An 18,085-nucleotide genomic window follows, 5' to 3' on the forward strand; every position below is an offset into this window, starting at 1 on the left:
GAACTTAACTTAGACTTCATGCCTAAACTTTTAGTAAAAATAAAAACCTTAGGTATGAAGCATTATTAAATATAGAAGAGTTTAATCTGGCAGTTTTGACTCAAATTAATCTAGTACTTTAACAACTTAAGTAAAAAACATAAAATAATGCAAACAAATCTAATTTTCTAAATGTAGTGCTACATTCTTCACCAAACAGATCCACACAAACAAGCCTTAGCCAACTCACAGTTATATTCAATAAATAACACCGAACACACATACACAAAATGCAGCTGACAGGAGACATGGAAACACACATATACACAATTCCGCATAAGTTCTTACCTTCATGGCACGAATTTCTTCGAGCAATCGTTGTGCTCGTCTTTGGTTTTTTAACAATGCATCTTCACTACCCCTGCAAAAGACACATTATAATACGTAGCCAGAAAAAAGCATGTATTTTAGACTAGTATCATAATAAAAAGTCCTCCATTTCTTTTGGAAAAGCTTAATAATCTCTAAATAACAAGCATTCTGTCATTCTGCACTGCCCTTTCCCCCATCCAAAACACACTCCAACTCCATCAACAAACCCAAGATTTTGGCATTATATTAATGACTATTATCACTGATAGCTTGTCTTCTAATTCCTTAATAGGAAAGCCAAATAACACTTTCCAGTCAATTAACAGCACATTGCATTTCATGTAAGCGATAAGCTTGGATACAATTAAATGAAAATTTGTTTTCTGGAATTAAATAAATACCTAAAGAAATTAAATATATAATTGTATCAGAGGAGAGCTACCTTATGAAACACACACACAAAAATAAGAAATTAACCAGAAACAAAACATGTTTGAAGACTCTGTAAGTATTCATGCTTTAAAGCATAAGAAGTATAAATAACATACTTTTGTTCTCATACTAGTGATACCAAAAATATAAAACATTATTTTTTCAAAAAAATTAAATGGAACATAACGTTTTGACAAATACTTCCAAAAGGGACTAAAGATTTCAAATTAATCAGCAATTCAAGGAATACAGTGATATAAAATCTTCATAATTGATTCAGAGTATCACTTGATTTGCTAACCTATATGAAAAACATCTTAAAAGAATAACTTCTAATAACATAAAAAATATAAATAACTTCAAAGACTTTTCAGTTTGACAAAGCCAAAAGAAGAGTTTTGAAAACAGAATTTATCCTATGTCTTAAGTGAATATGGTCTGAACTATGTAAGCACATGCTGACACAGCACATTTTATCTCACTCAAGATCTATCCACATATAAAACAAAGTGCTGTAAGAGTAAGAAATTTAATTACTCTTCTAGGCCCCACCCTCAAATTTTGTAAATACTGAACAAAAACAACTTTCGACATTTTGTTAGTCACAGGACCATAACATTAAATGACTAACTTTTTTGACTTCAGTCTGCCAACACTCCTGACAAGTTTTCGGATAACCAAAACTCGGATTCTCTTCACTTCTTTTCTCATCTTCACAACCTTCAAGGAATAAAGCCAAAATTAGAGAGGGTCTTAATTCAAGAGAGAATATACCTTATAGTGCATACTAATAATGCAGAATATGCCTGCCACTTCGGCAGAGTTTCGTTTAACTGTATTTATAGCTTGATGAAATCTAACTTCTTTCGTAACAGTGAAGGAATAAGAAATAAATCAACATTCTAAACAAGTGTATGAGGACTTACGAGAAACATCTCATGATTTAAAACACAAAACACAGCATTCCCAGTGGCTAGTGTTTTAAATTACACTTATATCTTGTTGGGTTTGGCACACAATAAACTGTGAACTCACTGAGATCAGAGACCATCATATTTATCTCTAAATCCTTGTGGTTTAAAACAAAGCTTCACCTAAAAACTGTAGGAATTTAATTTACTGAATGAGCATTTGTATTAACAAAAGCAAATGCATGAAAGTGATTTTATTTTACTTATTTTTAGCACATCCCTTTAATTTATATTTAACAAATCATTTGAAGCATAACTTGAAAAACACGAGGGCAGACACCATGCAGGCACACACAGACACTTTAAATTACTCCATTAGAGAACAATGCTGAGCTCTAAGAATCAAAAAAAGCCAAAAAACAAAAAACTGTTGGCCAAGAGAAAGAACTATTCTAATGATAAACAACTACATGTTATTAGTGCAATGGGATGCTACCATTCTGAGTTCCTGTTTTCTCCATCATTGTTAAGAGGCATACATATATAATTCCTCCTGTAATGTCCTTCATCCCATTCTCCACTTTAAGAACTACATGAAATTCAGTCTGGATGTATCATTCCTGTGAAATCTTCAACGACTTCTTCAGTAGGAGAGTCATCCTCTCCCTGGAGTTGCCACTATACCTGTAGGCAGCGCCTACCACCGCACTGTTACTATTGCTCATAAAGCGGTCTTTTTCTATAACCTCCCAAAGGGCAGGGCGCTTGCAACACTTACATAATGTATTCTGTGCCTTGCAAGCAAGAGTGTCTGGCATGTACAATTCTCAAAGTCTTCTTGCCAAAGTAACAGTAGTAACATCATTCTGTTTTTACAAGGCTCTTGTATTTAGCTGTTACTTTTTTACCCTTCATTAATATCATTCATCCCCTTATTCATTGACAATATGGGTGACCAACCCACAATTTCTCTCCACCATAAGTTTTGCCATTATTCTGGGTGATGCAGATGTCCCAGAATTATTAAGGTGTCCACTTGAATAATCTACCCAATATTATAGCCTCATTCCTTGATTTCCTCCTTTCTAATGGCTTAATCTGTTCCATCACAGCCACCCACTTTCATGGTCACACTGTAGTCCCTGTCATTGTTCATGATTATTCAATTTCTAAAACCATCAATTTAAATGCTATACACTGAGATCAAAACTGCTTTCAGCTTGCATGTTCAACCCCAGCCACCACAAAGGTGTAACGATTTCACTGGAACCACCAGTTCACTGACCCCTATTACTTTTCCTCAAATGATTAGTCCTTTTCAATTTCCTTCTCTTATCTAGTTTAGGTACATAACCAACACTTGCCAATATATTATACTCATGCCTCTGGCTAGTGTATCCTGGATAAAAACAATATTCTGAGTTCTTTATCACAGTACCCCAAGAGCCATGAAACATCTGAGATATTCTATCTACTAGATATCTATCATAATTAACCTCGAATGAGTCCTTACTCTTCTTATCATACATAAATACATACTTTGGTCAATTCACTTTACAATCATTATTCTAAATCTGTGCCTGCTTTCCTAAAACATCTAACCTTTCTCTTCCTCTCCTTCTCAATTTCATGAAGAAAATAAACATCAGATGGGAACCATCATCTTTCTACTATTATGAATGTAAATTTACTTGCATCACCCATCCCCTCTATTAATAAAGTCATGTGCATGCTCAATCATATCCAACTCTTTGTGACCCAAAGGCTATAAGCCCGCCAGGCTCCTCTGTTCATGGGATTTTCCAGACAATAATACTGGAGTGGGTTGTCATTTCCTCCTCCAATTCCCAACCCAGGGATTAAGCCCATGTCTCCTGTGGCTTCTGCACTGGCAGGCAGATTCTTTACCACTGAGCCACCTGGGAAGCACTTAATAAAGTTACAATATAAGAAATATTACTAAACTTTTCTGAGGTTAATCTTCTAACTGTATTTTGGATCTCATCCTTTTCTGCCTTCCTAGAATGCTTACTGCAAACTATGCATTTAGTTTGACTCTAGCACTGTCAATCTCTTAAATGGATGTTTCTCACTCATTTTTAAAAAACTGGGGTACAGTTGCTTTACAATGCTGTGTTAGTGGTGTACAACAAAGTGAGTCAGTTACATGTGTATATATATATTTCCCTTTCTTTTTGGAGCTCCCTCCCCCCATTCCACCCATCTGGGTCACCACAGAGCACTGAACTGAGCTCCCTGTGCTACACAACAGGTTTCCATGAGCTATCTATTTTACACATGGTAGTTTATCTATGTCAATTCCAATTTTCCAATTCATCCCCCACATCCGTCCCCACCCCTTGTCCACACTGATTTTTGATCATGTTTGAGTCATTTTCATAAAAAACAGAAACAAAACAATCTCACTACAAAGTTTACAGGAAGCATCATCTCTCTTCAACCGCCCCAGAGTCAGGTTTTTTAGAGATGTTCAAACAGATCACTCCATATATGCATGCCATACAATTCCAGTTTAATTTCCCTTTCCACCAGTCTACTAAATGCTGTCACAAAGACACCAATGACTTCTAAAAGTCCCTGAAGCCAACAGGAATTTTTCAGACTTATTTTGCTTGAAATTTCAGCAGCATTTGATACTGATGAATACTTTCTCCTTCTTAAAATACTCCCCTTTGGCTTGTATACCAGAATATTTATTTTGGTTTTCCTTCTTCCTCTCTAGCCACTTCATCTTCGTCTTCTTTGGAGACACATACACATCTAATCAGTCTTGAACTGATTAGGCCAGCTCTTCCTTTCAAGATATATTTTTTAGCCCTAAGTGATCTTATGTGTATATACAGTTTTAATTTGCCACCAAAGAAAGATGACTCAAAAATTTCTACAATTAGCTGAGATCTCCACTTTAGCTCCAGACCTAAATGTGTAACTGCCTACTTAACATTTCAAGTATGCTTAAAAACATCTCCAACTCACACTGAACCCATGCTTTCACTCCCAACTGGATCTCTTTTTTGGTCTTTCATATTTAAGGGAATAGAACAATTTTTTCAATTATAAACCTAACTTTCTTTTCTAAATCCCTCACAATGAATCTATTACTAAGTCCTAATAATTTTATTTCCTAATTATCTGCCAAATTGTACCATTTTTCCTTCTATCTTGACTCTCTTGGCTCTCTCGGCTGAGTTACTGCCAACTAGTTTCTCAATATTGTCCTTCTCCAATCAGTTATCCACAACTCAATCAGAATACATTTTTTAACACTTAGATCTGATGTAACACCTTTACTTATCTCTCTTCAGTTCAGTGGTTTCAACTGTTCTTAGGATGGCCACAAGCGCCATCTTTTAGTCCATTCTCACCATGCTTACAACTACCACCAATCTTTACATCTGCCGTCTTCTCTGTTAGGAGTACTCTTTCTCCTCATGTTAGCTTGTTAACATCTTATCTGATTTGGCCTAATTGTCATTTCTCACTAAAGTGTCTCCTGGCCTCCCTCAGAGGGTCAAAAAGTGCTTATAGAATTACCTTGACCCTTATTTTAATACTTTGCTTTTAATCTGATAATGCTTAATGTGTCTTTCTCCCACTAGGCTATAAATTCCATGAAAGTAAAATATCTGGTTTTATTCAACATTGTATCTTAACAGTGAGCATAGCAGATGACACAACACATGTTCAATAAATATTTGTTAAGTAAACGAACAGAAAAGGAGCAGTGCTCCCGTGATCATTCACTGTTTCTAAACAGTAATATTTTAACAGAATATAATCAGATTTCCACTGTCTATATTAACCTCTTTAGAATTTGTTTCAAAGTTAGATCTATTTAGGAAAAAAAAAAAAAACCATACTTGCATAAACAAAAAGCCACTGAGATGAGGTTTAAGTGCAAAATGAACTGCTACATTTCATAAGCAGCCTAATAGTGGATTATGATCCACTTCTGAAAGTCAGGTCATTCACAAAATGAATAGCAAGTGATAAATTATGCATTAAAATATATTAACAAATGTTTCCAACCGCTGTACCCTGCAGGTGCAGGAGAAGATTATCCATTTGCTAACTGCTGTTAACCAAACTTAACTAATAAACTGCAGGAAGCAGAACTGGTCCTCAGTTACATTCCAATCATGGGAAAGCTAGACTCCAATTTTAAAAATCCAATTTAAGAAGCACTATGTTTGTCATTACTGCATAAGGGAATTCTGAAAAGCAAAGGGAATGCTTCATGTGCTTAGTTTCATGCCGATGCCAAAAAATGCTTTTTTAGCCTATTAAAATTTTCAGTTATTTGGTAAGTTTAGTATACTAAAAAAATACATATATTCACTTCATATAAAAATGGAATTATTACTTTTATTTTCCTCATACTATTTGTCTCAAACACTTAGCTTTCTCCAAGCATTTAAATTTATTTTTGCACAACTGACAAACAGCTACCAGTAGCCCTTTACTTAGAATTTAAAAGGCTGCCAATTCATTTGTCACCCAGAAATTATGAAGCTGGTTGACAGATATCCCAGACATCAACAAACAGTCCTTAGACACCCAGTACTGTCAGAAGGCCAATGTACTGCTTAAGGGCAACACACTTTGGTGAATTCTTTAACCAAAAGCAAACATAACTGTGATTGTTACAAATGTGAAAAGAGTATAACACTGTTTGGGAGGAAAAGAAGGAAAGAGAAATAAAGTGAGAAAGAACAAAACAGGAATAATAATGAAATGTGCTGACAGGCAAGAGACACAATGAAAAAGAAGTAGAAGAGTGTGAAGTCAAAAACTGAAGGACAAAACTCTGTAGTGCATCATTACCAGGACTGGTAAGGCCACACTGAGTGCTTCTAAGCTGCAAAAGAATGCATTCAGTAACCGCAAGGGCACAAGAAGAGTTAAGACACAAACATCCACATCCACACAAAACACACGTACTCACAAAACACACGTACTCACAACACACGTACACTCACAACACATGTACACTCACAACACACGTACACAAAACACACGTACTCACAAAACACACGTATCACCTAGAACCTGGGCACAGAGATGCCCTCAGTTAACCCGGTGAAACCTGAACACAGTAATGTAAACCTGGATCAACTCTTATGAAGATAGTAGAACAATTATGATAATTAAATGAAAAGCTAATATACTTGCTCGGAGAAAGACCAAGTGAACATATGGGCAAGACTCAATATAAACACAGGAAAGGGAACCACAAAGAGCAAAAGCTGGCAGTATCTGAATCAAGAAGATTCCAGAGAAAAGTTCCCCAGCTCAGAGCCTTGGGAACTCCAATTTAGACGGGAATAACTCAATTATGGGGACAGATCTTATCACAACCCAACACTGAATCATGCAACTAAAACCCTTGCTGTGGTAAATGTAAATGTTACTTCGAAATTATGCCTAGTTGGCTATCTGCTAGTCTGTCAATTAGCCAACCTCTTTTGGTAATGTAGTAACTTTGCTACATATATGAATTAGTGAAGTCACTCAGTCATGTCTGACTCTTTGCAACCCCATGGACTGTCTCCCCCATGGGCTGTAGCCTACCAGGCTCCTCTGTCCATGGGATTTTCCAGGCAAGAGTACTGGAGTGGGTTGCCATCTCCTTCTCAAGGGGATCTTCCTGACCCAGGGATCAAACCCAGGTCTCCCTCGTTGAAGGCAGACGCTTATCTGTCTGAGCCACCAGGGAAGCCCACATATCATACTGTATAAATGCAGTATCATAATATGTATCATTCTACAAGTTACTTTTTCACCTAACACTATTTTCAGAGTTTATCCATAATACATATAGATGTCTTGCATTGATCTAAAATATAGTACACTGCTTATGCTTTGTTTACATAATATATGAATTAATTTATAACACAAACACATGGTTATTAGAAAACAATTATTCAAAGTTCCAGCTGGTCTGGAGAAGCTTGCAGTGCCAAGAAAAATCTGAGTATTCCTCTGTTTTGTAAGACACATTAAAACTTCTTTTTACTCATTACTTAGGGCTTCCCCAATAGCTCAGTTGGTAAAGAATCCACCTGCGATGCAGGAGACCCTGGTTCAATTCCTGGGTCAGGAAGATCTGCTGCAGAAGGGATAGGCTACCCACTCCAGTATTCTTGGGCTTCCCTTATGGCTCAGCTAGTAAGAATTCACCAGCAATGCGGGAGACCTGGGTTCAATCCCTGGGTTGGGAAGATTCCCTGGAGAAAGGAAAGGCTACCCATTTCAGTATTCTGACCTGGAGAATTCCACGGATTGTATACTCCACGTCGTCACAAAGAGTCAGACACAACTCAGCAACTTTCACTTTCATTTTTCACCTGTCAGACTAGCAAATACAAAAGAATATAACACATTCTGCTTGTGAGACTTTGAGCAGGCACTCATGCACTGCTGGTCGGAATGCAAATTGGTATACTCCTGGGGGAAACTGGCAATATCTAACAAAATCCCACTTCCAGGAATCTGTCCAGAAGACATACCTCCAGCTATAGAAGAAGGCTACACACAAGACTACTCAATGTGGCATTCTTACAAAATGTTGCATAAGAGAGAAAATATCGGATATAAACAAAGCATAAGCAATGTACTATTTTAGATCAACGGAGGGATCTATATGTATTATGGATAAACTCTGAAAATACTGTTAGGTGAAAAAGTAACTTTTAGAATAATGCATAGTATGGTAACTGCATTTATACAGTATGATATCACACATGTAAAGTGTAATACTATACACTGGTTATGTATATGGGTATATGTTACAAAAACTATAAAATACATATGAGAAAACACAGAGAATAAGTAATGTTTACTTCTAATGTGGAAAGGAAGGTAGGTGGAATCAAGCATTATGATATGACAACATACTGATATTTGCTAAATATAGGAAGTAGATTACAAGGATATTTTTTGTATCATTTTTCCATACATTTACACTATTTCATAGTTAATAACATTAACTACAGTTTTATACAGAGGACTTCTAATTTGACCAATTGGATGATATCTTATTACTGAATTATATCTTTTATTTCTGATGAGCAACAATTTAAAAATTCTAGCGTGCTTGGTGATTGTCTACAACTTAATCATGACTGAGTATATGCTGCCACCTAGCCTAATTTCCTAGAACTGTTAAAGAACTGAACAGAAAATGATTCTCTTATACTGAACCTAGTTTAGTATTTCAGTAAAGAATTATTTAAAAAGTTATCACATATTTAATTATGAAACTGGAGCTTTGCAACTTCAAAAACATATACAAAATTAGTTTTTGACAATAAGCCTTTGCAAATCAGCTTGTTCTCTGGCATTTTAGTTTCTACTATCTTAAAGGACATGGAAAGCAATTTTTAAATAGACTCCTTGATAATCTGCTATCAAGAATAAAATAATGTCAGTTTCATATAGAAGCCCTTGGTCCTCCTATGGAATTAAAGTACTTTACCATATTAGAATGTTTCACTTTCTAATTCTCATTTTTATATATCATTGCAGCCTAAAGAAACAGATGACTAGAGAAAATCCAGCTCTAGATCCGCAAATTCTTTATCCAGTAAATGCCTTGGCACTATTGTTTTCAATTATACATCCCTTTTCTGGTTCTAATGGTAAGGGAGAAAGAAGTTTACACTTAGCAGATTTCTCCCCCTCATTTGAACATTAAGTGATTCAAGTTGAGCTATTCATACTTTTATCTGCCCAGTAAGTATATAGTACCTATTATTACCCATACACAAGGAACTATGTTAGAGATTAGGGAAGCTACTATAATAAATCAGTTAAATATTCTCTCTTCAAAGTCCACATGAGTACTTTTGAAGATAAAATATGCAACAAATAATCATAAGATTAAGTAAAAAGTGATTATTTTATTTTTTTAAAAAGTAAAGGTAGGAGCTTATATTCTTTCAGAAGACTACACGTATTTTAAGAACCTAGAGTCAGGAAGTGTTCTGTAACTGTTAGCTGTCAGCCTTGGAAAACAACTGGGGAAAAAAAAAAGAATTAGGGCTGAACACATTGAAAGTTCGCATAATATAATAGTTGTGTCTGCAGTCAGGCTTTTATTTTTACAAAAGACATTCTGGAAAATTAAATATACTGTAAATTAGCTGGCCATATAAGTTTTTAAAAGAAAAGACTATAACCTCTGCCCCCCAGAGACAGGCATAATAAGCACAACAAATTGCACATAATTTCAGGCAGTTATATGATCCCTGAAATCTTCCTGAATCTCAGTTATAGGAGAGCTAATTATTCAGTTATCAAGGATCAAAAAAACGATGTCTCAAGTTACTCAGTCAACACACAGGCACTGCGGATATGATGGTGAGCAAAAATTTAGTCAGGTAGAGGGCATAAGAAATCTCTCATGTTCACATGCCCCTCATATTAAGCAATTCTTACAAATGCTAAAATGAAGTAAATAGTGCTACAAAAGCTCACAAAAGGAGCAAATGGAAGTCAAGAACCATTTCCCTGATAAAGCAACAAAGAAGTATAGAATGTACTGAGAGGAGAAGGAGCTATGGATAAAAGGAATACCATCTATGCACATGGTAGGGCTATGACTGACAAGGAGGAAAGCCAGTGTGGCTTAAGTACAGTGCCTGAGGCAGGTGAGGGGTGTGGTGTAATAGTGGAGAGATTGGCCTTCTTTAGATTGGTCTTGACCAAAAGCAACAGGAAGCCACCACATCAGTTTTAAGCAAGAAAACACATGATTATGCATGTTTTTAAGATCACACTCCATCTGTACTACAGAGATGAGATTAGAAGATGGGTCAAGTAGTTGGGAGGCAATGACAGTAGTTCTGCTGGGAGATATAGCTTGGATTTGGATAGTGAGGATGAAGGAAAACCTAGAGGGGTGGGATGGGGGTGGGAGGGAGGCTCAAGAAGGAGGGGGCTGATTCAAGTTGTTGTATGGCAGAAACCAATACAACACTGAAAAGCAATTCTCCTCCAATTCAAAATAAACAAATTTTTTTTAAAGGGGGAAAATGTAATGGAAAGACATGAAAGAAAACAGTGAATTTGAACTCTTTTTCATATATGTATTTCTTCCTTAAAGAACTTAATTCATTTAACCAATTTCCTATGAGATTATTTCTCTTCGTTTCCATTAAGCTATTTTATAGTAATGACATTAGCCATTTATCTGTCATATCTACTGTATTTTTCTTCTAACTGGTTGTCTCATTTCTTCCCCCTGGGTTTTTGAATTTTTATGTAAGCAATATGTTTTTCCCTTTGTAGTCATTGTCCTATTAATTTTAAATTATAACACTCTTCTTCCACCATCACCACTTTGTCTTTTTTCCCCTACTTTCATATTATAACACATAAGATTTACTTCAGTATGGGATGTATAAACTTACTAATTTGATTAGTTCATTCAATTATCCAGCAAACATTCATATACCACACATGGCGCAGGTGAGAGACCCACACACAAAAAGAGAGAAACAGGTAAACAAATGCTTTCAGGGTAGAGAGCATCCTGGTTGCATAAAGAATGGACACCTAGCTCATACCGAGATGAATTGGTGACGACATCCTAAAGGTCAAATTTTAACTGTTCTGAAGAGGGCTGGAAAGTAGCTAAAAGGAAAAAGAAAGAACCTTTAAGTGAAGAGTAAAGTAAATGACTGTCACCACTCTTCAGAGTAATTTCAAAATCGAACAGGAAACTCACTAGTATCTGCAGTGAATTTCCAAGGACATCACTCAGATTATGGGCTTTTATATCTCATCTGTAATCTAACAGGAAAAAAGACCACCAAATGCTTTCTGTAATTAGCACGAGATTAATGTATGGTTATTAATATAAACCAAATACCTTCAAGAGTTCTCTTCAGTATACCCTGTTGTCTACTGTCAAGTGAAATGCAGACTTATTAACCTGGCAGTAAGACAGTAACGTGGGCCTTAGGAAGCCTCACTACGAACAAAGCTAGTGGAAGTGATAGAATTCCAGTTGAGCTATTTCAAATCCTAAAAGATGAAGCTGTGTAAGTGCTGCACTCAATAGGCCAGCAAATTTAGAAAACTCAGCAGTGGCCACAGGACTGGAAAAGGTCAGTTTTCATTCCAATCCCAAAGAAAGGCAACGCTCAAACTACTGCATAATTGTAGTCATCCCACATGCTAGCAAAGTAATGCTTAAAATTCTCCAAGCCAGGCTTCAACAGTACATGAACCCTGAACTTCCAGATGTTCAAGCTGGATTTAGGGAGAGGAACCAGAGATCAAATTGACGACATCCGCTGGATCACAGAAAAAGCAAGAGAGTTCCAGAAAAACATCTACTTCCGCTTTATTAACTACACCAAAGCCTTTGACTGTGTGGATCACAACAAACTGTGGAAAATTCTTCAAGAGAGGGCAATACTGGACCACCTGATCTGCCTCCTGAGAAATCTGGAGCTCAGGAAGCAACAGTTAGAACCGGACATGGAACAAACTGGTTCCAAATAAGGAAAGGGGTATGTCAAGGCTGTATATTGTCACCCTGCTTATTTAACTTATATGCAGAGTACATCATGAGAAACCCTGGGCGGGGAGAAGCACAACCTGGAATCAAGATTGCCAAGAGAAATATCAACAACCTCGGATATGCAGATGACACCACCCTTGTGGCAGAAAGTGAAGAAGAACTAAAGAGCCTTTTGATGAAAGTGAAAGAGCAGAGAGAAAAAGTTGGCTTAAAGCTCAACATTCAGAAAACGAAGATCATGGCATCTGGTCTCATCACTTCATGACAAATAGATGGGGAAACAATGGCAACAGTGGCTGACTTTATTTTGGGGGGCTCCAAAATCACTGCAGATGGTTACTGCAGCCATGAAATTAAAAGATGCTTACTCCCTGGAAGAAAAGTTATGACCAAGCTAGACAGCATATTAAAAAGCAGAGATATTACTTTGCCAACAAAGGTCCATCCAGTCAAAGCTATGTTTTTTCCAGTGGTCATGTATGGATGTGAGAGTTGGGCTATAAAGACAGCTGATCACTGAAGAATTGATGCTTTTGAACTGTGGTGCTGGAGAAGACTCTTGAAAGTCCCCTGGACTTCAAGGTCCAACCAGTCCATCCTAAAGGAAATCAGTCCTGAATATTCATTGGAAGGACTGATGCTATGCTGAAACTCCAAATGCTTAGGCCACCTAATGTGAAGAACTGACTCATCTGAAAAGACCCTAATGCTGGCAAAGACTGAAAGCGGGAGGAGAAGGTGAGGACAGAGGATGATAGGGTTGGATGGCATCACTGACTCAATGGACATGAATTTGAGTCAACTCCAGGAGTTGGTGATGGACAGGGAAGCCTGGCATGCTTCAGTCCATGGGGTTGCAGAGTCTGACACGACTGAACAACTGAAGACAGTAATACACTAGCTTTATTTCCTACTTCATCTCACAAGTTCTCATGAGTAGAGTGTTCTTTACTCCTGTATAACTCAAGGTGTTTCCCACTTCCACTTCCCCCACTCCCCGATACTTTTAGAGAATTTAATACGCTTTATATAAAAACATAATTCTCAACCATTGCCATATTTATATTACCTTTTTTTCTTTTAACACCAAAAACATCCTTTCTTCGCCTATGTGTCCCTCTGGCTAGAATGCCTTCTTTCCCCTTCATTGAATCACTAAATGCAATCTTGTGTAAGATCCTTAAAGATCAAGACCAAATATCACTCATTTCATTTTGCTTTCTTTGGAAACTTTTCTGCACTAAGTATCTTTTTTTTTTTTCTGTGAGTATTCTGTATCATTGATGGATGCTGATTACCCCTTCCTACCTGAAAACAGGTTGGTTAAAAACAGAAAGTATGTCTAAAGAGCAGGCACATAACCACTGAATAAATACGAAGAACTTCCTTTGCTGGAGCTCTAAAGTTCTTAACTGACCCCCGCTTTCCAGCCTACTTCAATTCTTCGATGACTTTTGAATTTCCTGAATAGAACCAGAAACCAGAAAGGGGATAATGACAGAAACGGTAAGCTAGTAAAATTAACCCGTAAGGGTGGAGGTGATGAGGGCAAATGTCTGATAAGACTGGATTTAAGAGAGTTAAGATGAAAACTTGGGGGCAGCAAGTATTAAAATTTTGCTGCAAATGGTAGCAGAGAAATGGAACAAAAGCTGAAAGAAGAAATGAGGTACTGAGGAAGCATTCATCCTTATAAATGATACGGTCTCATTCAAGACGAGCAATTTCCTAGGAAAAGCCACCGCTCTCAACCTCTCAAGGAAAGTACTACCATGAGCTTCCTTTTACAGACGGTTACTGAATAGAGAAATTAAATAATCTTCCCAAGGTCCATGGAAAAAAATTCAAGACAACCGACAGCCAAAAACATTTCAGTCACCTAGAAACCAGGAGGTGGAAGAGTACGGGTGGGGAGTTACGGCTGTCAGTTCTCAGAGTTCCGGAAAATCCGCCTGAGCTATCAGGCGCACTTCCCGCTTCGACCCAGACCCTTCCAAAAGACGCAGAAAAGCCGTCCTGAGGCCCCCAAAGATCAGCCCCACACGTTTCCAGACCTCCGTGCTCACCTCATTATTGAGGTTCAAAGTCCCCGGCTCGGCCATGGTAGCTCTTAGCAAAAGATCCGCCGCTGCCGCACGTGAACTGTAGCTGCCGGAACGCGGATGCGTCCTCACGCCCCCAACGGCGGCCTCAGTGGCCCAAAATGCATCCGCCGTCTGCTCAAGCAGACGCGTAAGTAAAAGGTATACTGACTTTGAGGGGAGGAGCGGAAGTGACGAAGAACAACTTCCTGCGTAGAGTGCGCCGTACCGGATTTGCGTGTTCCTATGGAAACCAGGCAGGCCGGTGGCTGAGAGGGTGTTCTGCAAGTAATTGCCTTCTTCAGAAGTTTTTCAAGATGCTGATTTTCTTATATTCCTTTGCAGAATGGTTCCAGCTTTGTAAGGACCTTGTTTTTCTTGTCTCAATGGGAATGAAAACCTTTATGAAAGGATCACTTGAGCGACCAGTTTTGCCCCGAATTTTTACCTAGCTTCTGTGAAGATTTCTGCGTTTTTGACAAGCACCTTTGTTAGATTCACCTTTTTTCCTATCCTCACGGTATAGGCATGGTCATATTTTTCTGCACACTGAAAGGTTTAAATTTATATAGAGAACATATAAGCAAAACCAGGATGTACAGTTGCTGCTGCTTGTGAAAATGGCTGTTTTGAAGTATAATGTGCATGCAGAGAACCAAGGAGTGAGTCGGAATTAAATAACATTATTAATTGTTAACGCCTGGTGGTATTGAGCTTTATAAGGGGTCCAGTACGTGTATTATCTCTAAAATAGTCAAATCTAAAGAGATAGGAACTATTATTCTTATTTTACAGATTTGGAAACTAACTTTTGAGGAACCAAGTGTCTTACCAAGAGTTGCCCAGCTGGAGCCCACCACTGCTACAGGACCTCAGGGCTGGTGACATAATTTGAGGGGCCCAGGGCAAAATGAAAATGCAGGACCAACCCCGTTCCCCGCCCCCCCCCCCGCCCCCGGCCCAATTCAAAAAGTGGGGGAAAGTTTCTTCTTTTCTTCTGTGGTGTCTTTTGACCTGTCATGTGCTTTTTATTTGGTGTTTAATGTGGTGCTTCTTCAAGCAACAGGGATGCCTTGGGGCTAGTGCACACCTTCACAGGTGCCTGGAACCCATGTTTGAGGACCCAGGGAGGGGTTCCTGTACTGGACCAAGATGGCAGCAATTGCTAGGCAGAGACTGGGAAGTAGGAAGCCAGAGAATCCGAATGGGAGTATGTGATAGGAAAGACCACACTGATCTGAGACTAAACTCTTGACATATGTTCCATTGTCCCACTGGATTTTACTTAACAAAACTCAAATTCTCGAACTTATTAAGAATTTCAAAACTGTAATGAAAGAAAATTTAAACCAGGCCCACTTCTGAGGTTCTGCCCAAGAAGAGGGTGCTGTGTAGAGTCTATGCTCTTGACTCCTGAGTCTGTATTCAGTTTACAACTTAGTCTTGTCTTTGGATTGGTATTCTTTAATGTATGATTTGGGCACAGTTGGATTAACCCTGGCTTCCTGTTTGACTAGTGTTGTGTAAAGGTAGTTTTTGTATTCATAAATCATATGCTGAAATTGTAATTATCTTCATATTCAGCTAGTTCTTCTTATCAAAACTGATCTCCTGGAGTGAAGGGGCTTTTCACCCCAGTTGGGGAGTAGGCACTTCAGGCATAAAATATATAGGAAAGGATGTTTTAAAGATAAATGTAGAGCTTATGGGAAATCTGTCTTCTAATTCAGGAAAAATGTGTTTTTAGTATGATTCCATAATGCTTTAAAATTATTTTTATTTACAGTTTTCTACTTTTATTTTGAAATTTTTTATGTACTGTTTATTCTTTTATGTGATCAATTCAGTTTAATTCAGTCACTCAGTCATGTCCGACTTTTTGTGACCCAATGGACTTCAGTACAGCAGGCCTCCCTGTCCATCACCAATGCCCGGGGTTTACTAAAACTCATTTCCATTGAGCTGGTGATGCCATCCAACCATCTCATCCTCTGTCATCCCCTTCTCCCACCCTCAATCTTTCCCAGCATCACGGTCTTCTCAAATGAGTCAGTTCTTCACATCAGGTGGCCAAAGTATTGGAGTTTCAGCTTCAGCATCAGTCTTTCCAGTGAACATTCTGGACTGATTTCCTTTAGGATGGACTGGTTGGATCTCCTTGCGAGTCCAAGGGACTCTCAAGAGTCTTCTCCAACACCACAGTTCAAAAGCATCAATTCTTTCGCACTCAGCTTTCTTTATAGTCCAACTCTCACATCCATACATGACTACTGGAAAAACCATAGCCTTGACTAGATGGACCTTTGTTGGCAAAGTAATGTCTCTGCTTTTTAATATGCTGTCTAGGTTGGTCATAACTTTTCTTTCAAGGAGTAAGCATCTTTTAATTTCATGGCTAAGCACCACATGGCTAATTTTATGTGATAAGCTCTCAGTAAACTTAGATATCATTTTTAAAGTGAATAGTAGTTTTTCATTGTCCTTGCTGTATCACTTCCTTATCTATCCAGCTCTGTCTTTTGATGCTGCAATCTCAAAATTTTTGATTCTTTACAAAGGTGATTCTAGTAATGAATATGTCCTCTAATAATGTATTAATATTTATGTTAATCAGGCTACATGTTTCTGTAGAAAGCAGTACCTACTTGTTTTATTTTTGAAGAACTGAGCTGGATCAGTTAAATGCTGTCAGATATATGAAACAGCAATAGTATTACCATTAAAAGCAACTGGTATGAGACCTCTTTTGTCTTTATTACAGTGTTCCATTTAATGGAAGTAAGGATTCCCAAACGTATACAATGGGGACTCAAGTTTTCTAACTTGAAGTTTCTTAAGACTTTATCAGATTCCACTGTATTTGTCTACTCAGGCTACAACAAAATAGCACAGACTGGGTGACTTAAACAACAGAAATTTCTTTTCTTACATTTGCTAGAACTTCTAATATATTCTACATCATTCCTGATTTTAATGGGAATAGCTTTAATATTTTACCATTTGAAGTGACATTTTGTGTTTGTTGTAGTGAATAGTTTAATAAAACTCAGGTAGTTTTCTTGTATTTGTCTAGCCTTTTTTTTTTTTTTTTTGATATGTAGAAGTGGTTGATGAAATTCATCATGTGCTTTTTCAATTTCTTTTGTTTTGATCATATAGTGTGTTTTTCCCTTTAAAGCATTTCCCCCACATATGTTCTAATTTTATTGTGGCCTTTGGAAAAGTATAGATGTGGACCTTAGCATCAGGCCTGCCTGTATGTGGACCCTAGCAGTAAGCCTGCTCATCTGTGTCTCATGCACAGCCCTCACCAGCCATCCTTCCTGTGGACCCTGCCAGTAGGCTTACCCAGGATCTCTGGGCAGTTTGCCTGGTAAATGACTTTCCTGTGAAGCCAGATTGGAAAGTCTATTAGAGGACAATGCAAAGCTACTATGATAATGGAAATCAAGGAAACATGATACCACCAAAGAAGCAAAATAAAGATCAAGTAACCTACCCAAAGGAAATGGTGACTAGCAATTTTCCTGACAGAGAATTCAAAATAATCATCTTATATTAACCTCAATGAGCTAAAAGAGAGCAGACACATAAAACGAAATATCATCAAGAAAACAATATATTAATAAAATGAGAAATTCAACGTCTTTTCATGATAAAAACTCTCAACAAATTGGGTATAGCAGAAATGTACCTCAGCATAATAAAATCCATGTGTAACAAGCCCAAAGCTAACAGCTTAATGGTTGAAAACTTTT

At 37.6% G+C, this 18,085-nt stretch overlaps 1 protein-coding gene and 1 long non-coding RNA gene across 4 annotated transcripts in view; one reads left to right on the top strand and one right to left on the bottom strand.

Annotated features, from left to right (window-relative positions):
- Positions 1-14,392, bottom strand: part of SRFBP1 (serum response factor binding protein 1) — a 61,539-nt gene extending 47,147 nt beyond the window's left edge. Inside the window, exons 1-4 of one of the 3 annotated variants that reach the window (XM_086410711.1) lie at positions 14,313-14,392; positions 11,285-11,351; positions 1,415-1,503; positions 328-400 (exon numbers count right to left, since the gene is read on the bottom strand). In XM_086410711.1, coding sequence (XP_086266837.1) covers positions 328-400; positions 1,415-1,494 — 153 coding nt within the window. In that variant the 5' untranslated portion in view covers positions 1,495-1,503; positions 11,285-11,351; positions 14,313-14,392. The remainder of the gene's footprint in view (positions 1-327; positions 401-1,414; positions 1,504-11,284; positions 11,352-14,312) is intronic. The other 2 variants (XM_086410710.1, XM_086410712.1) reach the window with 2 other exon arrangements.
- A 155-nt stretch (positions 14,393-14,547) lies between these two features.
- Positions 14,548-15,670, top strand: LOC147369006 (uncharacterized). The gene is made up of 2 exons (XR_015167068.1): positions 14,548-14,989; positions 15,123-15,670. It is a non-coding gene; the product is annotated as an uncharacterized LOC147369006 (long non-coding RNA).
- The last annotated feature ends 2,415 nt before the right edge of the window (positions 15,671-18,085 follow it).

The sequence above is a fragment of the Bos grunniens genome, chromosome 7 (assembly GCF_055505025.1).
Source record: "Bos grunniens cultivar Pamir isolate PY7600 chromosome 7, Bosgru_T2T1.0, whole genome shotgun sequence".
Taxonomy (NCBI): Eukaryota; Metazoa; Chordata; class Mammalia; order Artiodactyla; family Bovidae; genus Bos; species Bos grunniens.